The sequence below is a fragment of the Thecamonas trahens genome, assembly GCF_000142905.1.
Source record: "Thecamonas trahens ATCC 50062 unplaced genomic scaffold supercont1.5, whole genome shotgun sequence".
Classification (NCBI taxonomy): Eukaryota; order Apusomonadida; family Apusomonadidae; genus Thecamonas; species Thecamonas trahens.
This window is the reverse complement of record NW_013657675.1, coordinates 426,601-450,918: the sequence shown is the minus strand read 5'-3', so window position 1 is coordinate 450,918 and position 24,318 is coordinate 426,601. Positions and strand designations below refer to the sequence as shown.

The 24,318-nt window shown below is 64.7% G+C and overlaps 10 protein-coding genes across 10 annotated transcripts; 6 read left to right on the top strand and 4 right to left on the bottom strand.

Moving 5' to 3' along the window:
* The first annotated feature begins 400 nt into the window (after positions 1 to 400).
* AMSG_01348 (SD protease) lies at positions 401 to 3,141 on the top strand. Its single transcript, XM_013906501.1, has one exon. The coding sequence runs from the start codon at positions 460 to 462 to the stop codon at positions 3,121 to 3,123; it is 2,664 nt and encodes an 887-aa protein (XP_013761955.1). The 5' UTR covers positions 401 to 459; the 3' UTR covers positions 3,124 to 3,141.
* Positions 3,142 to 7,310: 4,169 nt separating this feature from the next.
* Positions 7,311 to 10,560, top strand: AMSG_01346 (uncharacterized protein; the record flags this gene model as incomplete). The annotated part of the gene is made up of 2 exons (XM_013906500.1): positions 7,311 to 10,495; positions 10,533 to 10,560. 2 exons carry the CDS (start codon positions 7,311 to 7,313, stop codon positions 10,558 to 10,560), a joined length of 3,213 nt encoding a protein of 1,070 aa, XP_013761954.1.
* Positions 10,561 to 10,616: 56 nt separating this feature from the next.
* AMSG_01345 (circularly permutated Ras protein 1) lies at positions 10,617 to 12,986 on the bottom strand. The gene is made up of 2 exons (XM_013906499.1): positions 12,867 to 12,986; positions 10,617 to 12,773 (listed from the first exon to the last, which is right to left on the bottom strand). The coding sequence occupies exons 1-2, from the start codon at positions 12,925 to 12,927 to the stop codon at positions 10,633 to 10,635; spliced, it is 2,202 nt and encodes a 733-aa protein (XP_013761953.1). The 5' UTR covers positions 12,928 to 12,986; the 3' UTR covers positions 10,617 to 10,632.
* A 198-nt stretch (positions 12,987 to 13,184) lies between these two features.
* On the bottom strand, positions 13,185 to 16,702 carry AMSG_01344 (uncharacterized protein; the record flags this gene model as incomplete). The annotated part of the gene is made up of 3 exons (XM_013906498.1): positions 13,185 to 13,451; positions 13,475 to 16,494; positions 16,597 to 16,702. 3 exons carry the CDS (start codon positions 16,700 to 16,702, stop codon positions 13,185 to 13,187), a joined length of 3,393 nt encoding a protein of 1,130 aa, XP_013761952.1.
* A 98-nt stretch (positions 16,703 to 16,800) lies between these two features.
* AMSG_01343 (phosphatase phospho1) lies at positions 16,801 to 17,755 on the bottom strand (the record flags this gene model as incomplete). Its single annotated transcript, XM_013906497.1, has 1 exon — positions 16,801 to 17,755. One exon carries the CDS (start codon positions 17,753 to 17,755, stop codon positions 16,940 to 16,942), a length of 816 nt encoding a protein of 271 aa, XP_013761951.1. The 3' UTR covers positions 16,801 to 16,939.
* A 123-nt stretch (positions 17,756 to 17,878) lies between these two features.
* On the top strand, positions 17,879 to 19,103 carry AMSG_01342 (uncharacterized protein). Its single transcript, XM_013906496.1, has 2 exons — positions 17,879 to 18,033; positions 18,186 to 19,103. Exons 1-2 carry the CDS (start codon positions 17,935 to 17,937, stop codon positions 19,062 to 19,064), a joined length of 978 nt encoding a protein of 325 aa, XP_013761950.1. The 5' UTR covers positions 17,879 to 17,934; the 3' UTR covers positions 19,065 to 19,103.
* A 121-nt stretch (positions 19,104 to 19,224) lies between these two features.
* AMSG_01341 (uncharacterized protein) lies at positions 19,225 to 19,827 on the top strand. The gene is made up of 2 exons (XM_013906495.1): positions 19,225 to 19,281; positions 19,533 to 19,827. Exons 1-2 carry the CDS (start codon positions 19,249 to 19,251, stop codon positions 19,788 to 19,790), a joined length of 291 nt encoding a protein of 96 aa, XP_013761949.1. The 5' UTR covers positions 19,225 to 19,248; the 3' UTR covers positions 19,791 to 19,827.
* A 2-nt stretch (positions 19,828 to 19,829) lies between these two features.
* AMSG_01340 (snurportin-1) lies at positions 19,830 to 21,002 on the bottom strand (the record flags this gene model as incomplete). The annotated part of the gene is made up of 1 exon (XM_013906494.1): positions 19,830 to 21,002. The coding sequence occupies one exon, from the start codon at positions 21,000 to 21,002 to the stop codon at positions 19,830 to 19,832; it is 1,173 nt and encodes a 390-aa protein (XP_013761948.1).
* A 429-nt stretch (positions 21,003 to 21,431) lies between these two features.
* Positions 21,432 to 22,715, top strand: AMSG_01339 (3-ketoacyl-CoA thiolase A; the record flags this gene model as incomplete). Its single annotated transcript, XM_013906493.1, has 1 exon — positions 21,432 to 22,715. The coding sequence occupies one exon, from the start codon at positions 21,432 to 21,434 to the stop codon at positions 22,713 to 22,715; it is 1,284 nt and encodes a 427-aa protein (XP_013761947.1).
* A 256-nt stretch (positions 22,716 to 22,971) lies between these two features.
* Positions 22,972 to 24,316, top strand: AMSG_01338 (tetratricopeptide repeat domain 5; the record flags this gene model as incomplete). The annotated part of the gene is made up of 1 exon (XM_013906492.1): positions 22,972 to 24,316. The coding sequence occupies exon 1, from the start codon at positions 22,976 to 22,978 to the stop codon at positions 24,314 to 24,316; it is 1,341 nt and encodes a 446-aa protein (XP_013761946.1). The 5' UTR covers positions 22,972 to 22,975.
* Positions 24,317 to 24,318: the final 2 nt, after the last annotated feature.

Here is a 24,318-nt window from a genome sequence, read left to right as displayed (position 1 = left end):
GTTCCGATTGGAGAGTTTGCTCACACCGCCACCGCCCACCACCCATCATGCCCATCACGGTGATCCCTGCACACCATTGCAATTGCAATCATTCATCGACCCCTCTCTCTCCCCCCCCCTCTCTCCCCCCTCTGTCCATCTCCATCATCCCCCATCACTCCCCAATACTCTGATCCCTCTCCTCCCTCCCCCTGATCCCCATCCCCATCCCCACCCCATCCCCATCCCCATCCCCATCCAACCACCCCACCTAACCACCAACCCCACTCTGATCTCCCCTCGTCCCTCCCTTCCCCCCCTCCTCGCTGTCCATTGTGTGTCTCTCGGTGGCCCCAAAACAGTTCGTCCGTCAGTCGTCGGCCGAGTTACTCCGCAGTCTCAGGAACAAGGCCAACAACTCGCCGGCACTTTGGCGGCCACAAGCCCAGAGCACAACGCCCAACTCCCCCAACTTCAGCCATGCTCTCGACACCATCCCGTTTGGTGGTGGTACTCGCCCTCTTTGTTCTGCTGGGGGTGGCCAACTCTGTACTGGCAGACGTCTTGCTCCGCTCGAGGACTCTGCCGCATCCGCGCGAGGTGGTGGCCGAAGACCGACCTGCAGCCCGACAGTTTGGGAATGCGCCGATGGCTCATGCTTCGGTGACTGCCGCGCGTGACGCTGCTGCTGCAAAGGTCTCCGCTCACTCTGCGGCTGTGACAGCTAGGGCCGCCTCGCCCGAGGCCGCCGCCTGGCCGGTCCTGGTCGTCATGGACGGTCCGATCCCCAGCCAGCTGCGCGATGAAGTGCTTCACGGGCCATGCGCCGGGCACTACCGCTACGTTCCACACCACTCGGTGCTGGTCTCTGCCTCTGCGGCTTGTGCTGATGCGCTTGATGCTCATCCGCACGTTGCAGGTGCCTACGAGTACGAGGCCTCGGACAAGTTTGATGCTGGCGAGCTCGCGGCGCAGGCTCGCTCAGCACGTGCTGCTGGCGAGGCGCGGCCGCGGCCGCTGCTTGTCTCACTCCTCGACGGCCCGCACACGGCAGACGACGTCGCCGCTGACCTTTCAACCTCGCTGGGCCTGGGGGCTTCGGCAGTCTCGTCACGGCGGGTAGCTATCCGCGGCACGCCGGCAGAGCTCGCCGACGCCGCTGCCTCTGCCGCGCTCCACCCGGCAGTCCACTGGATTCAGTGGCAGCCAAAGGTGGCGGTCCGCAACCGCTTTTCGCGTTCTGTCATGCAGGCTGGATCGTCGGCGGCAGAGTCGACCCACAACGCCGACATGGCGCCGACCCCGTTCTGGGATGCTGGCATCCGCGGCGAGGGCCAGGTTGTGTCGTGCGGCGACACCGGGCTCGACGCCGACATGTGCTTCTTCCGCGACGAAAACGTCTCCATCCCATTCAACGTCGTCTCGCCGCACCACCGCAAGCTCGTCTCGTACATCACGCTCGAGAACGATCTCGACGCCCGGTCCGGCCACGGCACCCACGTCGTCGGCTCGCTCACCGGATGGGCCGACCGCGGCGGCATCCCCGGCAAGTATGATGGCATTGCCCAACGCGCCCGTCTCGTCTTCACCGATCTCGGTGACCAGTACGGCGACCTCTATCCACCGTCGGACCTCGCTGCCAGCTACTTTCCGCGCCCATACGAGTACGGCGCACGCGTTCACTCAGACTCGTGGGGCGGCGACTCGACCCGCTACGACTCGCTCTGCGAAGACGTCGACCGCTTCCAGTTCAACAACCCGGACTTTCTCTATGTCATTGCTGCTGGCAACACAGGAACTGCGGGCTGGGACACAGTCGCCACTCCGGGCAACGCTAAGAACGGGCTCTCGGTCGGCTCGCAGTACTCGACGTACTCGTCGTTTGAGCACAAGTGCGGCATTGTCGACGACCAGGTTGCCATGACCTGCTCTGCCGACGGCGTCGATCACGTCACCAATCATCCCGACTACTTTACCTCTAACAACCTCGCCTGCTACTCTTCGCTGGGCCCGTCTGGCCCGGACCACAGGCTCAAGCCCGACATTGTCGCCCCAGGCCACTACGTTGTTTCGGCCCGCTCTGATGGCGACAACAACTCGCCCACCGACCAGTGCTACGAGCTAGGCAACTCGTGGGCCTTTATCGAGTCCGGCACGTCGATGGCCGCCCCGGGCGTCGCCGGCTCGGCCATCCTTCTCCGCCAGTATCTGACCGAGGGTCGCTGGCCCGACGGCAAGCCAAACAACGCGCGCGGCATCGCCCCGTCCGCCGCCCTCCTCAAGGCCTTGCTTCTCGCCGGCGCTACTCCGCTCGACGGTGGTGTCTTTTGGCGCTGCGAAGACAGCAAAATCTCCATGCCTGGCGACGTCAACTATTACGCCGGCTTTGGCGGTCTCACCCTCAACGCTACCGTCCCGCTCACCCTCAACTCGCCGCTCAAGGTCCTTTTTGACCACCCGGACCACGCCGCAGAGACAAACTCGCTCCGCACCCGCTGCTTCCGCGTCCTCGGCCTGCCGGACACACCAGCACCGGGAGCCTCGCTGAAGATTGTCATTGCCTGGCAGGACTACCCGGCTTCACCGGCCTCCGCCGCCTCGCTTGTCAACGACATCGATCTCGAGGTCGTCGCCCCATCAGGTGCCCACTACAAGGGCAACGCGCAGCTGGCTGACTCGCGCAACGCGTTCGACAACCGCAATAACGTCGAGTTTGTCTTTCCGCCGCCCGCAAACGGCGTCTACCAGGTCCGCATTGCTGGCATCAACATCCCCCACGGCCCGCAGACCTACTCGCTCGTCATCCGCCTCGCCGGCGGTGGCGCCCTGGCCGACACCGAGTGCGAGGATCATACCTGGCCGCCGCCGCCGCCCGAGGCCACAGACGTTCCCGTCTCGCCGCCGGCCTCACGCTTTGCTGTCATCACTATCGCCGTCCTCGCCGTCCTCTTCATGGTTGTCGCCGCTGCCATTGCCATCTTCCGCTCTTACCGCAACCGCTCGCTCGCCCGACCTTTTCAATTTGTTGCCCTCTCGTCCGACGAAGACACCGATGTCGACGCTCGCATTGCCTGCAGCTCCGACCTCCTTTCCGATCTCGAGTCGACTGCCTCGTCAGACTCGATCATCCCGGCCATCGATTAACACTGCCCCTTTCGCCGCGCTTGCAGCCGCACCCGTCCGCGCCGATCAACCTCGGCCAGAGCGCGGACTCCGAGTTCTGACTTGGCGTTGAGCACTAGCTGCGCGTCGGGAGCGCACGGACAGTCGTAACCAAAAGGCTCCACTCGTGTTCGTCCCGGAACGCCGCCACCTCGCGCTGCCTTCGAGCAACGGCCTATGTGTCCTGCGCCTTTTGCACGCTCGACCCCGGGGTGACGAAGCCATCCGTCACGCTGTGACTGATGCGAAGCACCTGGCTGCCGCGTACGCGGCGTTTCTCCACTTGCTCGCGGCCAGCAACCGGCTCGTTCATGCCTTTGCCTGAGATTGCTTCGCTCTACTGCGTCCGGCCTTCAGTGCTGCACAGCGTCGCCAGCCACGCGGCAGTCGCCTCGGCGCCACCAACCCGCCGTTTTCCCCATCCGCCGTCTGCCCGCGGTGCCTGCGCATGGAGCGCGCACACTCGCCATCCGCCGCGGCTGGTGCCGACCCCACGCCCACGGCATCCGCGCACCCCGCAATAATCAACCTCAGCCGTACAACTCTTGCGGCGCTCCTCTTGCACCATCTCCCCGTGCACCACATACCGCGGTACGAGCGGATCGCGGGCGTCGCAGACCAAGCTTGCCGCGCAAGCCGAGCCCCATACTTGCTTGTTGACGCCAACCGCGGCGCTCACCTCTTCTGCAACGCTGTATTCGACCGCGGTGCTTCCGTACACGCCCGCAAGATCTCTCCGCCGGTCAGAAGGCAACAAGACGCAGAAGTCGTCTGCAGGCGACACATAGTACAGTTGACACACAGTGTCCAGGTGGCGGACCCGCGCGCTCATCAGCATGACTGTCCGCCTGCCCTCGACAGATTGCGCCAGAGCCACAGTACCGTACCGCGGATCAGCGTTCCACTCGACAATTCGCAGCGGCTCATGGTCGGCAAGCACTGCGAGGAGGTCTTCAACATCGGCTGGTTCTGTATACGCGTCCACCATGTAGCTTGGAAAGCGTCCGATGTCGTCAAAGGAAAGACCACGCGCGACGGCCTCATCGACGCAGAGCAAAACGTCCCGCCTCCGCTGCCCGTACGCGGTGAACGGCGACTCCCATCGCCAGCGGACAAGCGTGGCATCAAGGAAACGGTCGGGCTCGTCGCCTCCACTACGTGGCGGAGGGATGCTCAGCGAGGTCTGGCGTCCAAGCGCCTCGAACATCGTCGACACCACCGCCGCAAGCTCGGCTCCGGATCCACAAGCCATGACTGGCGAGAAGACCCACTGTGCAGCGCCAGGAAGCGAGTGAAGCTTGCCGGCAATCTCGATGCTCAATGTGGTCTCCACGATCATGCCCAGTGCAGGCGAGGCGGCAGCAGTCAAGGCGCGGGCGCGGATGCCATCCGGCGACAGGACCGAGATGGACACACCCGAGACATTGGCAGCCAGCCTCAGCCGCGCAGCCGCAATCCGCCACAGGCACCGCCGTTGAGTCCGAGCCGCCACAATTTGTGCTTCTTTCGCTGCTGCCTTCTTGGCGGCCATTGCCTCGGCGCGGGCCTTGTCGGCCTCGGCAGATCCGGCCGACGCCCGTGCAGCGAGGACTGACTTTGCACGGCTCGCGGCGTGGGCCGAACCAGCTGCAGCAGCGGCGCCTGCGGCAGCCAGAATAAGCCGGACGTGGGCGTGTGAGCGGCGAGCCCGGGCGTGGGTGTCAGCGACAGCAGCAGCGTCAGCAGTGAGCGCGCGGGCATCAGCGTGGGCGGCGGCGGTGACAGCGTCAGCAGCAGCGTCAGCCGCAGCCCGTGCCACAGCCGTCAGTGCAGGCGCAGCAGCTGCCGCCGAGGCTGCAGCAGGAACGGGAGCACGTTGGCTGGCTGAGGGGGGAGGGAGGAGGGCGAGCAAGTCCATTGGGCATTTACCGCAGAGCGCGGACGGCGCGAGGAGTGCGAGGCGGGAGGGCCTGAGGACGCTCGCCGCGGGCGACGGCGGCGGCAGCCTTGTGCCGAGCCTTTCGCCGAGCCTTGGCCTCGAACTTGGACGCCGTTGAGTGGATTCGCTCCTGGATGTGCCGCCGGACAGCGCGCGAGCGGCCGGGCGTGCACATCGGGGTAAACGGCGTGCCAAGTGGATGCTGTGTGAGCGAGCGCGAGCCACAAGCCGCAGGCGCGGGCGAGCTTGGCGGCGTGTTCTCGGATGCCGCCAGCGAGACGAGCGGGATCTTGTTGGTGGCCAGCCCAACGCGATGCGATGCCAGGACGGGGTGGTCGGTGAGGACGTGGACAAGATCCGGCCGGTCGCTGGGCTGCCACGCCATCATGTCCTTGGCCAGCACCAGCATCTCTCTGAGAATTGGGTCGTCGGCGGCCTCGACGGCGTCGATGAGGTCAATATACGGATTGATGGTTGGGTCCGAGGCGAGCTCGTGGAGCTTTGCGCGGTCTTGTTCGAGTGCCACGTACGTTGGCGACGTCTCGGCATCCTCGGCAGTCGGCCATTCGCCAGCCTGCGGAAGCACGACGCCATGCAGCGCGTACTGGATAAAGGCGACAGCAATGACCGCTGACGCATCGCTCGGATCATCGCAAACAAACTGCGAGCTCTCAGACGCCTCAATCACTAGCTCGACAAGAGTATGGACCGGGGATTCTTCGTCGCGGGTGAGAACACAAGCGAGCACCTCAGTGAGGTGCTGGATAGCTGCAGTTGCCGCGCTGGCTGCCCGATAGCACGCACCTTCGATGCCGGTCAACACCATCTCGAGAAACATGACGCCAAGCGCCCAGACGTCGGCGGCGTAGTCGCGCTCTAGTGCGCCGAGGAACAGCACCTCGGGCGCCAGGTACGCGACCGTCCCACCAGCATGAGACCCGTCTTCCAGCCTCACCGCCAGGCCGTAGTCGATGATCGACGTCCGTGGCACATCGCCGGCCACCTCCAGGCCCGGTGCAGTCTTGTCACTGGCAACGAGGACCACGTTCTCCGGCTTGAGATCGCAGTGCTGATAGGCGACAATGTCGTGGAGAACTCGGACCGAGTTGACGAGCTGAACCGCCATGCCGGCCAGATGCGTCGGCGGCAGCGGTTTGCCATTTGCGGCAGCATCCTCTAGCACTTTGTCGAGCGTCCCGCCGCTGCCAAGCGGGAGAAAAACAAAGGTGTACGGCCCCCGGAAGCGTGCCCGCTTCCAGGCTGTCACCACTGATGGGTACTTTGCGTTGGGATCGACGGCGTCGACCAGCTGCTTGCGCCACTCGGTTGGGATCGAGGCGACGGTACACATGTCGATGACGCCCATGAGCCCCGAGCCTGGGCCCAGCGCCATCAGCTCCATGCCAAGTAGCGCTTCGGCCTCGACGTCCCTTCGGGCCTCGGCCCCACCCGGCCGCTGAATCTTGAGCGCCGCATGCGGACCATCGCCATCCTCGGGCGCCACCTCCCACACTACTCCAAACGCGCCCTCGCCCAGCGCCCGCTCCAGTCGCCATGCCGCAGCCACATCCTCCTTCTTCCGCCGCTCCATCGCGATGGGACGGGGAGTGCGGCGAGGTGGTTGCCTCGACTCGGATGCAGAAGGAGTTCCGTCCAGAGTGATCCAGGTGCAGTCGCCGTACCGTGCAGTTGATACGCTACTACAGCTATGTCTCGTATGCCTGTAGTTGAGTCTGACAAGAGTGTCCTCCCCATACCTGCTTCCGGCAGCGGCAAGGCGGCGCGCCAAACCTCTGCCTCTACCCCCCCTCCTCCTCCTCCTCCTCCTCCCGTCACCACCACCACCATCATCACACCCGATGCCACTTAAAAAAAACTCCCCTAGCTGACATCCTGGGCCGGACAACTAGCAAGTACATTCTTCAATTGCTCCGATCCGTACGATTGTGTCATACGGGCGCCATCGCCATCCCCCCTTCCAGCCCCCTCCCTGCTGCACCCCTTTTCTTTCCCGCCGACCCGATCGCCTAAAAATTCAAACTTTTCGTCATTGCCTCCGAAATGGCGGGCGAATGGTGAAGGGGGTGTCCACCCCCGGGCACCCCACCCCACCCACCGCCACCCCCCCCCTCCCCCCACCCCACCCCCTGTGACATAGCCACAGCCTAGACTTCTGTCACTTCCACACCGTCTCCCCTCCCTTCTCTTTCCCCCTCACTGTCTCTCATACTTTGTCGACTACAGACGTAGAATGCCGCGGAAGAAGGACCTGTTCATGGCCGAGGACGCGCTGGACTCGATCGCCACTCCGAGCCCGACCAAGGCGAGGAGGCCGCCACCAAGCTCGCGGCCGCACAACCCTCTGTTTGACACTCCGTTGCCAGGCGTTCATCCGGGAGCCGGCCTTGCGTCGCAGGAGAACAGCCCTCGATCGCCCCTCGGCAAGCTCGGCCGTAGGCAGCACAGGTCGGGAAGTCCGGGCCGCAGGTCGACTTCGAGTGGCGGCTTCAAGACCATGATGGCCTCGCTGTTTCGGAGAGCCACTACGACGCTCTCGACTCTGACAGAGCCGTCGAGCGGAGGTGGTGGGCGCGGGCGCGGGCGTGGCATTGCATCGCCTGGCCGCCGCGCTCGGTCCGCCGCTCACTCGCCTGAGGATTACGTCGCCCGCATCCAGTCGACCTCGTCACCAGGCATTCTCGAGGAGCTTGTCCAAGTTCTCGACTCGAGCCCACCGGCATGGACGGAGACGTTTGTGCAGATCGGCGGGATGGATGCCATCCTGGACGCCCTTCATGCCGACCACGTGCATCACCGGCGGCAGGATGGTCTGACGAGGACCAAGCGCAGCTCGGCACTCGCAGCCGTCGCCCGCTCGCAGCAAGGACCAGCCTACCGCGCGGCGGCTATCCAGGCACTTCTCAAGCTGCTCAACGCACCGTGCGCCATGCACCACGCGCTCGAGACGCCCGATTTTGTTGTCCGCATCCTGGAGTGCGTCCACGACGATCACGTCCTCATCCGTACCGACATCTACAAGCTGCTCTCGGCACTGACCTTGCACTCGCCGACAGGCTACGCTGTCGTCATCGGGGCGTATACCGAGCTTGCGCGCAAGACCCGCAAGGCCGAGAGCCGGCGGTTTATCGACCTGGTCAAGGAGCTGACGCTCGACCCCAACGAGCGCTCGACGCAATCGACCGATCAGCTCACCCTCCTCTACGCCGCCATGTGGCTCATCAACTGTATTATTTCGAGGCCGGACTCAATTGCGCTTCGCGCCCGCCGTCGCGCCGAGCTTGTCGAGCTCGGTCTCCGGAACGCTGTCGACAACCTCCATGTCATTGTCCTCTCGCCACTGCCCGGCATCGACATGGAGACTCACAACATGCTTCGTGCCCAGCTTGACGTCTTCATCAAGGGCATGAACGATGACGACGCCAAATGTGCGCTCTCGTCGCTGCAGCTTTCTGATCCCAAGGACGTCGTTTCTCAGACCGTCTCGCTTCTTCCCTCGATCCGCTCCAAGAAGCTCCTTTTGGAGCTCCTCCAGCGCTTCCTCTACCTCATGCTCTCGGCTGACGCCAGTGTTGAGAGTGCAGACAGCATTGACGCTGCCATTTCCGACTGCATCGCGGTTGTTGATGGTCTGAGCCCCAACCCCAACCTGGCGTCACTGGACGTCCTACTCGCCAAGCACCTCGGGACGAGCGACGAAGCCGAGGACGAGGCCGAGATTGGCGACGCTGCGCCTCAGCTCAGCACCCCGTCGCGGGAGGCTGGTGAGTCGGCCGGTACAGGAATTCCAGTTGTGCCGCCGGCTGCCGCCCCCCCGCCGCCACCGCCGATGCCTGGCATGGCAGCACCGCCGCCGCCGCCTCTGCCGGGGACTCCAATCGGGGCGCCGCCGCCGCCGCCACCGATGCCTGGCAGCCTGGGCATGTTCGACTCGCCGGCACACATGCCCTCGCCTATCCGCCCGAATCGCAAGCTCAAGCGGTTCTTCTGGACCAAAATCAAGCCAAACGCGCTCGGGCCGACGGTCTTTGCCAAGCTGAGCGAAGTGAGCCCGCCCAAGGTTGACACCTCCAAACTCGATGCCCTGTTTGAGCTCAAGGACTCGGTGGCCAAGACGTGTACCAAGGCTGAGCCAACCAACGAGGACGAGCCAGCCGAGGCCGAGCCTGTCGAGACCGAGATCGACGTCGCTGTCCGCGACTTGATGGCACTCATGGGCCCGCGATGCGTGCAGCGGATGGAGATCATGCTCTCTGTCTACGCCTCGTCGGGTCTTGCGCCAGCCGACATTGTGCGCGCGCTTGTTGAGCTCGATGACAGCGTGCTTGGTGCTGACCGGGTTGCCCGGCTGGCCAAGCACCTGCCGGATGCCGAGACCTGGACTCAGGTGGCCTCCGTGCTCGATGCACTCGAGCCTGCGGCAGTCACCGCCCTTGCGATGTGCGATGCTGTCTCACCAGCGGTTGCGCTCATTGCTGGCTTGCAGTCGATTCCGCGGCTCCATGCCCGTCTGCGAGCCTTTGAGATGCAGCTCTCGTTTGATGAGGTCATGGGCGAGATGGAGCACCAGGTCGGGCTCGCGCTCTCGGCATGCTCACAGGTTGTGGCATCTGATGCGCTCGCCAAGGTTCTGCGCTGCGTCCTCGACGTTGGCAACTACCTCAATGCTGGCGGGAAGCTGCAGGCGGGAGGCTTCAAGCTCGACGCGCTGCTCAAGCTCGCCGACACCAAGACAACCGACGGGTCGACCACGCTCCTCCACGTAGTCATCGAGTCGATCCAGGAGTCGGCACCTGAGCTTCTAGGCCAGCTCCGGACTCAGCTATTCGACGTTGGCGCGGCGTCCGAGCTCAACCTCGGGCAGATTGCGGGTAAGCTGGCGTGTCTCCGCGAGTCAGCGCACACCCTTGGCGCCGAGCTCGAGGCGTTGCGAGCGCTGGCAGCTGGCGGTGGACTGGCGGACGCCGACGGGTTTGTGGCGCGCCTAGAGCCGTTCCACCACGTGTCTGCCGAGCGAATGACGGCACTTGAGTCCACGCTGGCCACTGCCCGCGATGCCGAGTCCCACATGTTGCTGTACTTTGGCGAGGGCGCGCGGACCGGCTCTGGTGACAGCTTGGGCACGTCGGCGTCTGCCGGGGCCAACTTTTTGGCGGATCTCACCGAGTTTGTCGAGCTCGGGGACAAGGCTGCGCGTGACAATACCCGGGCGGCGGCGCTCAAGAAGCGCGCGGCGGCGCAGCGGGCTGAGTCCAAGCAGCGGCGGCGACGGCGCAAGGCCCGTGGCACGCCGCGCGGCACGCCGCGCAAGGGCGACGAGAACTCGCGGCCACCGACACCAGCAACCCCCCTGTACCCTGCCACGCCAAAGACGCCGATGACGCCCACTTCGCGGGCGGCCGATCTCCTCTCGCCCGAGTCCTTGCTGCAGCGGATGTCGCCGCAGCTGCTGGAGCGGCTCTCGCTCTCGCCAACGCGCGTGACGTCGCCGTCGCGCGGCGTGCGCCGGTCGCCGCTCTCGCCGATGGCTAACTAAGACCCGAGTGTAGCAAGTGTTACATGAACGAAGCCTTGGAGACGGCCTTCTGCTGATACATGACTGCGGACGACTTGTCCTTGCGTGCGCGCGAGCGCATCTTCTTCTTGTGGGCCTTCTTGCTCATTCGGACAGTGACATCGGCGGCCTCGTCGTCCGAGTCGGAGAGGAAGAGGCCTGCGGCGTGCTCTGAGGCCTGCTCGTTGCGGGCCAGGTCATCGACAGCGGCGGCGTTGTGGACCCAGGCGACAAACTGGCGCTTAGACTGCTCGGTTGTCGAGATGCGCGAGAGGAGATGCGAGTTGGCGTGCGAGTAGGCGCGGGCCTGTGTGTAGTCGCCTTCGTTAACAAACTTGGCCGAGTGCTGAACGGCGTTGAGGCCGAGGACGGCGACGTCGGCGTCGGCCTCTGCCGCGGCGCGCGAGTGGGTCACGGTCTTCGACTGGGTGATCACCCGGACGCACTTCATGCCGTTGAGCTTGGTGTAGTGGATCTGGACCTGGAACGGGACCGAGGCGTCTTCGGTGAGCGCATCGAGAAAGTCACGCCGAACCGAGTACTGGAAAGTCACGTCCGACGAGGCCTTGACATTGCCGATGGTTCGGGTGAGGATGTTGGAGTCGGCGGCGACGTCGTCCTCACGGAAGCGGAGGCCCTTATGCAGGAGGAAGACAATTTCAACAGCGGTAGCGACCGGCGGCTCGGCGAGGATCGACGAAAAGTTCGAGGTGAGCTCAAGCGGGTCGACAACATCGACGGTGCCCGACGTGGCGTCGGTCACGATGCCGAGGTTCTCCACTGAGCAGTCGGTGCCGTCGATGGTGATGACGTTGACGGTGACGCCAGCCTCACGGGCGTAGAGGCCGACCCGCTCGTAAAACGCAGTCGTCTCATCCTCCTCAGCCTCGGTCGGCGCATCCGAGATCGAGCCGACGCCGATGTTGGCCCGCCCATCGGTGCAGACAATGACCTCCGAGCCCGGGCGCTGCGCCGCCATGCCAACCGCGGTGACCAGCGCGGGGCCGAGTGCCGTCTGGCCCTCTTCGGAGAGCGCGTCAAGCTTGGCCCTCAGGGCCGGCGCCGAGTCGACAACCGGAGCGCCTAGGGGCAGCTCGGCGGCTGCAGAGAGGCAGTGATCGTAGTCATCGAGATGGTCGCCGGCAATGGTGTGCTCGGCGGCGGCAGCATCGCCGACAACCTTGACGTCCGACGCAAAGGTGACGAGCCCGGCGCGGACAGCCGGCTCGGTGGCAGCCAGCGTCTCGATCTGAGTCTCCACCGCGGCCTGCATGCATTGCAGTCGCGAGATGTACGTTGTGTTGCGCGATTGGCCGCGGAGGAACTGGTTCGAACCGTCGCCAAACGAGCGAAGCTCGGCAAACTCCTTGTTGCGCCGGTCCTGGCCTTTGAGTTTGACCTTGCCGGAGACCTCGGTTGTCACGCACATCGAGCCTGAGGTGTCAACGCAAAAGACCACGTTGGACTCGCGCGCATCCGACGCCACCGTCATGCCAGAAACTACGTAGTCGACCGAGTTGGCGGTCGGGATCTCCGGGCGGGCCAGCTCAACCTCGTTGCCGGTTCCGCAAAACTCGCAGTTCCACACGCCGACGAGGTCGTCATCTTCATCGTCTGCGTCTGCGTCGTTGGGCGTGACCTGCGAGACCGCCGAAAAGTATGCCGAGCACTGTGAGCAGCGGATGGCCTCGCCGGTTGCGAGGGTCACACCGTCGGCCAGAGAGCCGAGCGAGAGCGAGATCACGTTGGTGTCTGCCCGACGCGTCTTGATCGGCTTCTTGCGAGGCGGGACGGCCCGCGAGGGGACAGCCCGTCGCGAGTTTGCCGCCTTCTGCCGCTTGCCCATCTTGAACAGCTTCTTCAGCTCAAACCGCACGCCCTTCTTCTTCTTCTTGCCCTTTCCCGCCTTTCCGCCGCGTGCTTGCGGCCCATCGGGCGCCTGCTGCTGCGCCTGCTGCTGCGCCACTGCGATCGACGCATCCAGCTCTGCCGAGCCATCCGAGGCCGAGTCGTTGTCCGAGCCCTCGCCCGACGACGACGACGACGACGCGGTGTTGACCTCTTCAGCCAGAGCGCCGATCTCTTCATCTTCCTTGGCCAGATCGTACATGGCGTTGGCAACGAGTCCGGCTTCAAGCTCGGCTGTGAACGGGATAAGGATGAGTTGTGAGTTGCGGAGAGGAGGGAAGGAGGGAAGGGGGGGGGGGGGGGGGGGGGGGGGAGGAGGGGACATACTCTCAGAAAACTCGTCCGAGGATGATGCACCCGCGTAGACGAGGGGCGATGCAAAGAACATGATGGGGTGTAGGTGGTCCAAGTGGTGTGTTTGTGTTGTGGTTGGTGGTGCCTGCTGTGCCTGTGTGGGGGTGGGTGCCTGTGGGTGCCTGCGAGGAAGCCCTTTTTTAAGGCCTTGTGGAGTTCCTTCCTTTTGTTCGCAGGCGTTCCATTGGCTGGCAGCGGCGTTCGCAAGAGTGTAGAACATGGTCGAGACGTGCTGGGATGGGCTATGCTGGCTGGGCTAGGATGGCTTGGATGAATAGTTTGGTGGTGGGATCAGGCCGAGAAAATGTCTGCAAGAACATCCTCCGGCTGGCGGGTTGATGCTGCGCGCCAGAGGCTGTGCTCCACCTTGCCAACCTTGGATGAAGAGGCAGCCGAGAGGATGTGCTTGGAAGCTAGGGCCCAGTGCTGCGGCTCGAGGCCGTACTTGGGATGATACAATTGGATAGTGGCAGCGATGGCGGTGTCGGGTTCGGTCCGGTGCGGATAGAGGAGCTCGGCGGCCATGATGGCGTTTTCGGCGGTGGCGGCGGCCTCCAGCTCGTTGCGCGGGCGTCGGCGACGATCGAGGCCAACTTGCGGGCAAGGATGCGGAGGTGGCAGATGTGGTGGACGATGACGGGCCCGGCCGAGTAGCGGAGGAGCGAGAGGTAGGCGGCGTGCTCAGAGTGGTCCTTGCACACCGCAATGAGCTGAGCGAGGGCGTTCTCGACCGGGGCGGGCACCACAGACTGGGTGCGCTTGAGCGAGCGGATGGCCGGCGAGTCAAGGACGGCGACGACGGCAAAAAGGAGCGGATAGGTGCCGGTGAGAACGGCAGCGCGGGCAAGGTCGACAGCCCAACAGATGCGCTCGGCGCGGGCGCGCGGCGTGTCGCCGGTCAGCACCTCGCTGGCGACCAGGGCACGGATGTGGGTGTATAGTTCGGTGGCAGCCACAACAGAAGCCGGCGCGTCCTTGATGGCGACGAGAACGTCAGCCTCGTCGGCGTCGGCATCAAGCGGCACGATGGCCAAGGCAGCATCAACTAGTGCGCTTGGCGCGAGAGCAGTGATGAGCGGACGGAAGAGGAGCGCAACTTGCTCGACAACAGCGAGCGGCGGCGTGGAGGAGAGAGTCACCGGGGGCGAGCCCTTGAGGACGGGCCGCAGCGGCTCGGACCTGCGCATGGCATCGATGTCGCCCGACGACGCCGACCGCATGTGCTTGATGCGCCGAAACTGCTTGGGCGTGGCAGCGCGGACGGCGTCGGGCGTGACAACCGACAGCGAGTGGATTCGGTCTGGGAGGCCGGCCGGGTCGTCGAGGTATGAGTGCGCCGGCTTGACAATGTCCGAGAGCTCGAGCGGCGCGGTAAACTTGAAAGCTACCGAAGAGCGACGCTTCTTGAACGACGACGACGAGGCTGACGAGGCCGGCGGCTGGAGCGAGACCGAGGCCTGATACTGCTGGTCCTCATCCCATGCCGGGCCGTCAGTGAGGAGAAAGTCACGGATGGCCGGGATGTGCTGGATGAGGTAGCGGCCGGCGCGAAAGGCGGCCAGCTTGTCGACCTCCTGCACCATGTACCGTTGGCGGTCGACGTTGAGCAGCTCGTAGGCCCCCTCACGCTTGGTCTCGGCCACGTCGATAGTGATGATGCGGCGGTCGTAGAGCGAGGTGAGCGGAATGGCCGGCGGCGACGCACGGGCATGGGCCTCGCGAAGATGCTTGTGGTGGCTCTTGAGCGCGTTGATGTCCTCCAGCTTCTTCATCCGGCGCTCGTACGCCGGCGGAAGCATGGACCAGAGCGACGAGAGCCGGTCGATGGCAGCCGAGCCGAGGGAGACACGCAGGGCGTTCATGCCAAAAAAGTTGTCAAAGGTGTAGCAGATGAGCGCAGCGTCGATGACAACGCACACAAGCTCGATTTGGGCCGCCAGCGGCGACGCAATCAGAATCTGGGTCGCCACCAGGTTCACAATCCGTGAGTACTGCTCGGCAAAGAGCCGGATGTGCGGCGAGTCGACTTTGAGCAGAAACTCGTTGGGCCGGATGGCCATAAAGGCCTCAAAGTTGATGAGGGTCAGCTGGCGCGCAAACTCAAGCGGCCCGATTCGGACCAAACTCAGCCGGGTTGGCCGCAACGAGACCGGGACGACCGGCGACGGAATTGGCTTGCCACACGCCACCACTGACTCGGGATCGACTGCGTAGCTCTGCTTGACCACGCTCGCCACACCTTTGAGCTCGATAAGGACCGCGCGCTGGAGCGCAGCCACAACCGGCTTGTCCGGCGCCGGCGCCGTTGCTTTGACCACCGCACGCGCCTGGGCCCGCCGCGCCGAGAGCTCAAAGTTGTACGGCGCAGTCACTACCCACGTGTAGAGGAAGGCAAGAACGGCGGCGCTGAGCGCCCAGGGCTTGAACGCTTCCGCCGGCACAGCATCCAGCGGCATGCAGGTCATCCGCTCGAGCAGGAGGCCAAGCAGCGTCTCGACCGAGAGATAGTCCTCAAACGAGACAAGGACAACGCGGAGCAGCTCCGGATCCGAGACTCGGATGTCGACCTCGGGGGCGACAGCATCTGCGACCTCGTACAGGTACGGCTGCGGCGAGAGCAGAACCCGCAGCAGCATCTCAACAGGAATGCGCGAGATGCTCGCCACTAGAAACGGAGCAGTGTAAAAGTCTTCCCAGAACGGAAAGTACTTTGCCAAGCTCGGCTTGGTCGGATTGAGCCGGTATTGGTACGCCGAGATGCGCGGCCAGGTGCCTGCGGGCGACTGCGGCGAGGCTGCGAGGTGGACCGAGACCGCCGACCGCGAATGCTGGAGCAGTGCCGACGACTGCTTACGCTTGGCTTTGGTCCGGCGGGCGCGGCGGGCGGCAACCGAGTTGACTGGCGGCGAGCTGCTGCCCAGCTCCGGACCAGCGCTCATCGAGCCCTCAGCCGTGGCGGCCGAAAGCTGCTCCCAGTTTCCAAGCTTGCGGCGGAGGTTGACCATCTTGTTGTCAGTCCGGTCGAACGATTCCCACCAGGCCACAAACTCGTCGCGCGAGATGGTGGCCGACGCGTCGAGGTCGAGCGAAGAAAAGGCCGAGTCGACGTCTGCGTCGCTGAAGGTCGGCACAATGCGGCGGACAAGGGAGGCAAACTCGGAGACACTCAGCGTGCCGTTGCCGTCCGTATCAATGACCTGGAACGCGCTGAGCGCCTGCTTGGTCTTGAGCGCTTTGATGGCCTTGGAGACCCGCGAGTACTCGGCGTAGACTGGCTTGATCAGGTAGGCCTTGACCTTGCGAGCCTTGAGAACCTGAACCTTTTCTTTCAGCTTGCGCTTGAGCTTGACCAACTTTGCCAGCTTGTCGACATCGGATCGGCTGCGGTCGTTGCCGGACGTTGCCTTGACCTTGCGGCGGCGCTGGCGCACGCTTGCGCCCTCACCGCCATCGGCAACCTCGTCGGACGAAAAAGTCGATGACGACGAGCTCGAGCCCGAGCCCGAGCCCGAGCCGCCGCTCTTCTCCGTGCCAGACGCCGAGCTCGAGCCCGACGAGAGAAAGGCCGACTCGAGGTCCAGCACACCCTGGGAGATAGAGCCTCGACGCCTGTGCCCCGCACGTGCATGCGGTGACAGCAGGCCCAGATCACCAGCACCGTTCGGAGAAGGGGACAGCGTTGTAGACCTGGCACTCGGGAGACCTGTCGTTCTCAGCCGCCGCAGTCGCGACGACCGCCGCTGCCCGCCCTCCTCCTCGGCCTCAACCGTTACATGGACTTCCGGCGACGACTGCGACAGCGCGGCCATGTGATGATGATGATGATGTGTGTGTGTGTAGAGGGGAGGGAGGGAGGGGGAGAGGTGGTGGCCTGCCGTGGCGTGGGCTGCCTGCTGTCTATTCGGTCGTTCGGTTCTTTGTTGCCGACATGACGGATGGGACGGCTGCGGTTGCGGTGACGACGGTGGCGGCGATGGCAAACAAGGCGACTGTTGGCGGTAGAGCAGCATCTTTTGATGGCGTGGTCATGATGTACGCTCTGGTCGCTAACTGGCTGGAGGAGCAGCAGATGATTCGTGAACGGCGGCAAAGACGTGGCGCTCGAGGACGGCAAGCACATCGGCACCAGAGGTCCAGCGATGGAGGCAGTCATCCGGGAGCGAGACGCGGGCCCGGGCAGAAGCATCGGTGGCAAGGAGCGTCTCGAGCGAGCAGTCGCCGCGGACGAGCGCGTGGTGGTTGCGACTGGCATCGAGAGCAGTGAGCGCACAGAAGTCTCCGACCGAGTCGCCGACGTAGGCGAGATGATCGTAGGGCACGCCATTGCGCTCGGCCACAATAGACTCGATCACCCGTGCCTTGCACATCATGGGCGGGCAGCGGTGGTAGCGGGTACAGGCGACGCCGTCGGTGTGATACGGGGCCACGACGAGCTTTCCGTCATCGGACCACGTGCCCGGAGTGGCATAGACGGCGGTAAAGGCATCAGATAGGCCGAGATCTTCCAGAACAGCGCCGATGAGCACCGTGTTCCCATTGGAGACAATGTAGGTGTCCATGCCAAGGTCACGGGCGCGACGAACGGCGTCCTCAGACTCGCGGAAGCGCGGCACGTCCGCCATGGCTGCCAGCACAGCATCGGGACCACAAGTCAGCTCGCCGAGAACAGTCGTCATCACCGCCGGCCAATCAGAGCCGAGCTCTGCCACTAGCTCCCGCTGTCGATCGCGCAGGCCAGCATCGAGCCTGTCCAAGACGATGGTATCGGTGTTGGCGTCGATTAGTGACGAGTCAAAGTCAAAGATAAGCGCGCCCGAGGGCAGCGTGTCCGAGGGCAGCGCGCCCGAGGACGACGTCGCCATGTGATGACCGAGGAGGATGGGGTGCGCAGAAGATGGGAGGATTATGGGGGAGAGGGGGAGAAGGACAGAGGAGTGATGGTAGTGTGTGTGTCGCTACAGAGAGGCTCCATCTCGGCGGGCAGGTGGACAGGCGGGCCCGGAGGCGGACACACTGCACTCTGGCACACGCTGTGTGAGGCATGGAGGGCGAGCGGTGGAAGTTTGTGGGCGGCAAAGTGGGCAATGTGGTCTGGCTTCCGCATGGCCGGCACTTTGTGACTGCAGCCTGGGACTCGAGAGTATGTAGATGGAGGGAGGGAGGTGTGTGTGTGGCTGGTGTGGGTGTGTGTGTGGGGGGGGGGGGGGGGTGGAGGACGGGGAGCAGGGATGGGGAAGAAGGGAGAGGAGGGGCACTCATGGAATGTGTGGTGGGGTGGGGGATGCTGCACAGCCGAACATGGTGAGTCTGTGGTGTGACGAGCCCGAGGCGGTGGACCCTGTGGCGGTGGCGTCGGTGGCGGCTGGCTCGACGGCGGACATGGTGGTGGTGGACGATGGGCATGTAGCAGTGCTGTCCGAGGCCGGCACTCTATCGTTGCTGGAGTTGGAGGCGGGGTATGCGGATCTGGTGCCTGTTATGGTCATCGATGATGTGCACAGCGGCGGGGCGGGCGCAGCTCTGGCTGCAGCGCCATCGGCGCCGCTGGCAGCGACGTCTCCCGAGGAGGGCGGCGTGCTAGTGGTCGACTGGGCGGCGGGCGGGCAGGTAGTGGCTGCGATGGGTGGTGGACCGCTGGCTTCGCCGGTCTCGGACCTGGCTTGGGTCGGTGCCTCGCAGATTGTGGCGGTCGGCATGCACCTCGAGGTGTGGGATACTCGGAGCGCAAGCGCAGCCATGGTGCTGAAGGATGCGGGCCCGGGCACGGTGGTCCACACCGTGGCGGTCCATCCCAACCAGCCAGACTTTCTGGCCACGGGTGGCTCGGACGGGATGCTCTCGGTGTGGGACCTGCGATCGGCTGGCTCTGCGGTGACCAAGATCCACGCCCACTCGTCCGACGTGTGGGACATCGAGTTCTCGCCACACGCGCCCGACACCGTCTTCTCCTGCGCCGACGACGGCACTGTGCTGCGTTGGAACTTTAATGCCAACAAGGACCGCAACCGGAGCACCTTTGCCTTCCGCGACGACTCGAACATCGCCATCGACCAGATCCTCGACTCGATGCTCCCGGTCAACTCGCTCGCCCTCTCGGCATCCGATACCCTGCTCTGTGGCGCCGACAATGGCTTTGTTCTTCTCCCAGGCCTTCCTGCCGCCGATGAGTAGACCCAGCGAGTTGATCCAGCCGTACGCAAGTAAACTACTCTTCAGATTGTGCGCTGGAGCCGAGAAGATAAGCAGTCGGTGACTCGTGTCTGTGTCCATAGCCAGCCGACAACCGGCAGCAGCCAGCGGACCACCGACACCCAACAGGAGACACCACCTGGCTCGAGGCTACAGCAGAAACGATATGAACTCTTACCGGCCGGATGTTGAGTTTGAGGTATGTTGAGGGGGGAGAGAGGGAGGGGGAGAAGGGCGGAGGAGGGGGGGGGGGGAGGGCGGAGAAGGAGGGGGGGGAGGGGGAGGGGCGGACTGGCAGCGTTGCAAGGGCCCTCTCCTCCCCTATGCCCATGCCTTCCTCCCACATATCATGGTGCCTGCATCCCTTAATCCCCAATCTACTTCATGGCCATACTCACGCCTTTGGCGCTCTCGTCGTCTCTCTCCTCTGCCGCACTCGACTGGTTGCAGCCGCTCGTTCGCAACGACGAGCTCCTCGAGGGGCTGTACAGCATCGAAGTCAAGGGCATGCCGTCATGGGTGGAGGACGCCATCGATGAGATGCATGATGCACTCGAGGCTGTGTACACTACCCGCCAGAACTTGCGCAACGAAGAGTCCCGAAAGAAGCTTGCAGCCATGATGTCGTTCTCAGCAGAGCGCGAGCAGCAGCTGCACAACGAGTCGCTCGGCGAGGGCCAGGTTCTCTCGTTTGATGACGACGAGTAAGAGGCGCGCGAGAGAGATTAAAGTGCAATCCGCTGCAGTTTACCTTGCCACTTCGCTGAGGAACGAGGGGAGCAAATGCGCCTCAAGCCAGAGAACAAGCGGCGATCGGGTGCCCGGTGCGTAGTGGCCTTCCTTGTGGAAGAGTAGTAGGCCGTCGAGTGTCAGGTCGCCGGACTCGACGGCGGCGGCAAGGCCGTGTGCGTCGCACGGATACGGACCCAAATTGACGATGGCGTGGCGATTGGCGGTCGGATGGACACTCTCCAGTCCGGAAATCTCCATCAGCCGCGACGTCCGCCAGAACGCGCGGAACTCGGCGCCGGTCTCATACAGAGGCTGGCCCTTCCAGCAAAGCACGTCGAGCACGTAGTAGGTGCCGATGGTAGCGCCGCTGCCGGCTTCGGCCTCGGCCTGGTCGGGCACAAATACGCAGTCGAGGATGCAGTACTTGTCGCGGACCCTGCGCGCCGCCCGCGAGCCGCCGGGCAGCCGCGACGGGAACGAGTCAACGGCGCGGCCCCACCGGTTGCGAGCCACGGTAGTGCCACGGTTCGAGACCAGGAGCCGCCGCATGCCGGCTGGCACAGGAACCACCAGCCAAGCATCTGGAAAGTCGCTTGGCACGCCCTCCATATACTCGCCGGTCATGATCTGCTTGCGGAAGTCGATGCGCCGTGCATTGTTGCGACGCTTCGCATTGGCCTCTGCCACCGCACTCCGCTCTTCCATAAACGCCACGCTCGTCGCAGCCTCAGCCTCAGCGGCCAGCACTGCCTCGTCATGAAAGACGCCAGAGACTCCATCGGCGTCAGCGTCAGCATCGGCGTCGATCCAGCCATCGCAGTCAGTGGTGAGCCCCAGCGGGTCAACCTCGCCATCAGGGGCAAGAGGGAGCGCCCAGGACGCCGGCTCGGCTGGGCCCACGCCGTAGCCTTGGCTCGGACCAGCCCCGCCCGAACCATTACCGCACCAGCCCTCACGCTCATCGTCGGCATCGTCCAGCTCGCTCTCGTCGTCATCATCACAGTACGCGGCCATGGCCAGCGATCTAGCCAGTGCCTTTGAGTTGCGGCGGGCATTGGCCTGCGCACGTAGTGCCTTGGACCTCGAGGCCTCCAGCGGATCCCCCAGGCCAGCACATCGCTTGTAGTCGGCGGCCCGGGGCGGAAGGACCGCGCACTCGAGCCCAGTCTCAGCCACGGTCTGAGCCATGAGCAGCGCGATGCAGTCTGATGTTAGGAGATGGTGGGATGGAGTGGTGTGTGTGTGTGTGTGTGTGTGTGTGTGTGTGTGTGTGTGTGTGTGTGTGTGTGTGTGTGTGTGTCTGCTGTGCCTGCTGGGTGAGCTGGTGGTCGCGCTGTTTCGCCAATGATGCCGAACCTTGGAGGCCAAGGCCATAGCCACAGCGATCGACCACGTTCACGCACAGCAACAGAAACAATGCTAGCTGTGATAGCTTGTACTGTCATCCCACAAGCAGTGGCCTTGGATTACCAGCCCTCCCCCCCCCCCCCCCCCCTACCGGCTAACACCTGTTGACAACCACCAGCCCAGCCCGTGACTCCTTCCTCCCCCCTCCCCCCCCCTCTCGGCACTAACCACTCCTCCCTGCCTCACTCACACCTACACCTACCACAGCCGATGTCTGCACCCTCAAGTACCACCCATACGCCGTCTGCACCGCGGAAGCGGACAGCACGGCTGCTGGCGCAGGTGGCACCCGCTGGCGGTCGCGGACGGGCTGCCGGAGGAGACGGCGACGACGATGTGGTGGTCCTGGCGGCGGTGCGGACGCCGATCGGAAGGGCGCGCAAGGGCTCGTTCCGCGATACCCACCCGACGACGCTGCTTCAGGCGGCGGTGACCGGTGCGGTGGAGGCTGCGGGTGTGCCGCGTGCTGACGTCGGCGATGTGGTGGTGGGCAACGTGCTCGCCCCTGGCGGCTTTGCCACCCAGGCCCGCATGGCCCTCTTCCTGGCCGACTTCCCCGTCGAGGTCCCTGTCGTCACCACCAACCGCCAGTGCTCGTCGGGTCTGCAGGCTGTGGCCTCGGTCGCTGCCGCCATCGCCACTGGCGTCATCGACGTCGGCATCGGCGCAGGCGTCGAGTCCATGTCGTCAGCCGACATGATGGCCTCGCTCGGCCCGGTCAACGACGCCGTTCATGACGTGCCCAACGCCGCAGCTTGCCTCACTCCCATGGGAATCACGTCGGAGAACGTTGCCGCCAAGTACGGCGTCTCGCGCGAGACCCAGGACGCTTTTGCGCTTCTCTCGCACCAGCGCGCGCTCGCGGCGCAGGATCAGGGCCTGTTTGACGACGAGATCGTGCCGGTCACCGCCGTTGTCGTCGACGAGAACGACGACGAGACCCAAGTTATTGTCCGCTCCGACGACGGCCCCCGCCCGTCGACTCTGGCCAAGCTTGCCAAGCTCCGCCCGGCGTTCAAGAAGGGCGGCTCAACGACCGCCGGCAACTCGTCGCAGGTCTCCGACGGCGCCGCGGCTGTTGTTCTCGCCTCGCGCGCATACGCCAAGACCCACGGCTCACCGGTTCTTGGCCGCTTTGTCGCCTTTGCCGTGGCGGGCGTCCCGCCCGCCATCATGGGCATCGGCCCGGCCGTCGCCATCCCAGCCGTCCTCGCCAAGGCCGGCCTCTCCATCGACGACATCGACATCTTTGAGATCAACGAGGCTTTTGCCTCACAGGCCACGTACTGCGTCGACGTTCTCGGCATTCCTACCGAGAAGGTCAACCCACTCGGTGGCGCCATCGCTCTCGGTCATCCACTCGGCTGCACCGGCGCCCGCCAGGTGGCCACCCTCCTCCACCACCTTGCCCGCACTGGCGGCCGCTACGGCGTCGTCTCTATGTGCATCGGCGGAGGCCAGGGCGCCGCTGCCATCTTTGAGCGCGAGCCGTAGCATACTTGCCGTGACCAGATCAAGCCCCCATCCTATACAAGCCATCGACCATGGTTTCTGTCCCCTTCCAGGGCATGCATGCGACAGGGTAGAAACAGGCGACCAGAAAACGGGCGGGAAGTTTCGCGCCACCCCCTCCCTCCGCCACCCACCCCGACCCCCAACCTGGACACCACCAAGCACCCACCACCCACCCCACCCCACCCCTTTCGCTCTATCCCCCCCCCCTCTACCCCTACCCCCCTACCCCTCTTACAACAATGTCTGACCAGGCAGAGGCGCTCCGCGCACAGGTGGCGTCCGTGGTGGAGACGGCGGAGATGTACTTTGGCGCTGACAAGGAGGCCCGCCTGGCGGCCGAGTCGCAGGCTGCGCTGGAGGCGCTCGACGCAGCGGCCGATGATGTGTTGACAACGGCCGAGGTGCTGACGCTCCGTGGGCAGGTCCTCAATGCGCCCGACGCGTACTCGGCCGACGCCGAGGCCGCTCTGTCCAAGGCCGTCAAGCTCGCGCCCGAGTGCGTCGAGGCGTGGAACGCGCTCGGTGCTGTGTTCTGGAAGAAGAAGGCGTATCAGGAGGCCAAGGACTGCTTTGAGGGCGCGCTGGCTGTGGCAGAGAACGCTGACTCGCTGCGCAAGCTCTCGATGGTGGAGCGCCACCTCGGCGGCTCCGGCGCCAAGCTCCGGACCGCCGTCGCTTCGTCGGTCGCCCACGCCAAGCGCGCCACCGCGCTCGACATTACCTCCCCGGCATCGTGGTACTCGCTCGGTAACGCCCACCTGACGCAGTTCTTTACCTCGACCCAGGACGTCTCGGATCTGGCCCACGCGCTCAAGGCCTACGCCCGCGCCGAGGCTGCCGGCTACGCCGCCCACCCGGACCTGCACTTTAACCGCGCGCACGTGTACAACTACATGCTGCGCTTCCAGGAGGCATACGACGGATTCCGCCTCGCCCACAAGCTTGACCCGTCGTGGACCGCCGCTGCCACTCTCGCTACAGACCTTGCCCGCGACGTCACCAAGGTGCAGACCCTCATCGCCAAGCGTGCCTCGCTTCGCGAGAAAAAGGTCAAGGCTGCTGCAGCGTCGCTGACCCCGCTGCGCATCCTGCGCGAGCGGACCCATGTGACGCTTGCTCAGCTCGGCGCAGGGCCTAACCCCGGCGGTGCCGTCGCCGTCAAGGTCATGGCCACCGTCGTCCGGGCCAACAACATTCCCCAGACCTTTGTCGTTCTCGATCCTGAGGCCACCTTTTCCACCGTCTCGATCTACAACATGCGTGACGGTGCTATTTCCGTCGGTGACGAGCTCTGGATCGCGGATCCGTTTGTCTGCGCCGTCTCTCTTGATCCCGAGGCCCCGCTTCCGGACGTCACCGCCGACGCCCCGCCTGCCGCCCCCGAGGGCAAGGGCAAGGACGACGCCGAGGACGCCGCCGACGCCGCCGACGCCGCCTCCTCCACCGCTGCCACGTACACCTCGATCCGCATCGACAAGCCCAACGATCTCTGGATCAACGGCCGCTCTGTCGAGGCCAGCGGCGGCATCGAGGCCCAGTCCAACCTTCTGTTCTCGGCCAAGGACTCGGACAACCAATGAAC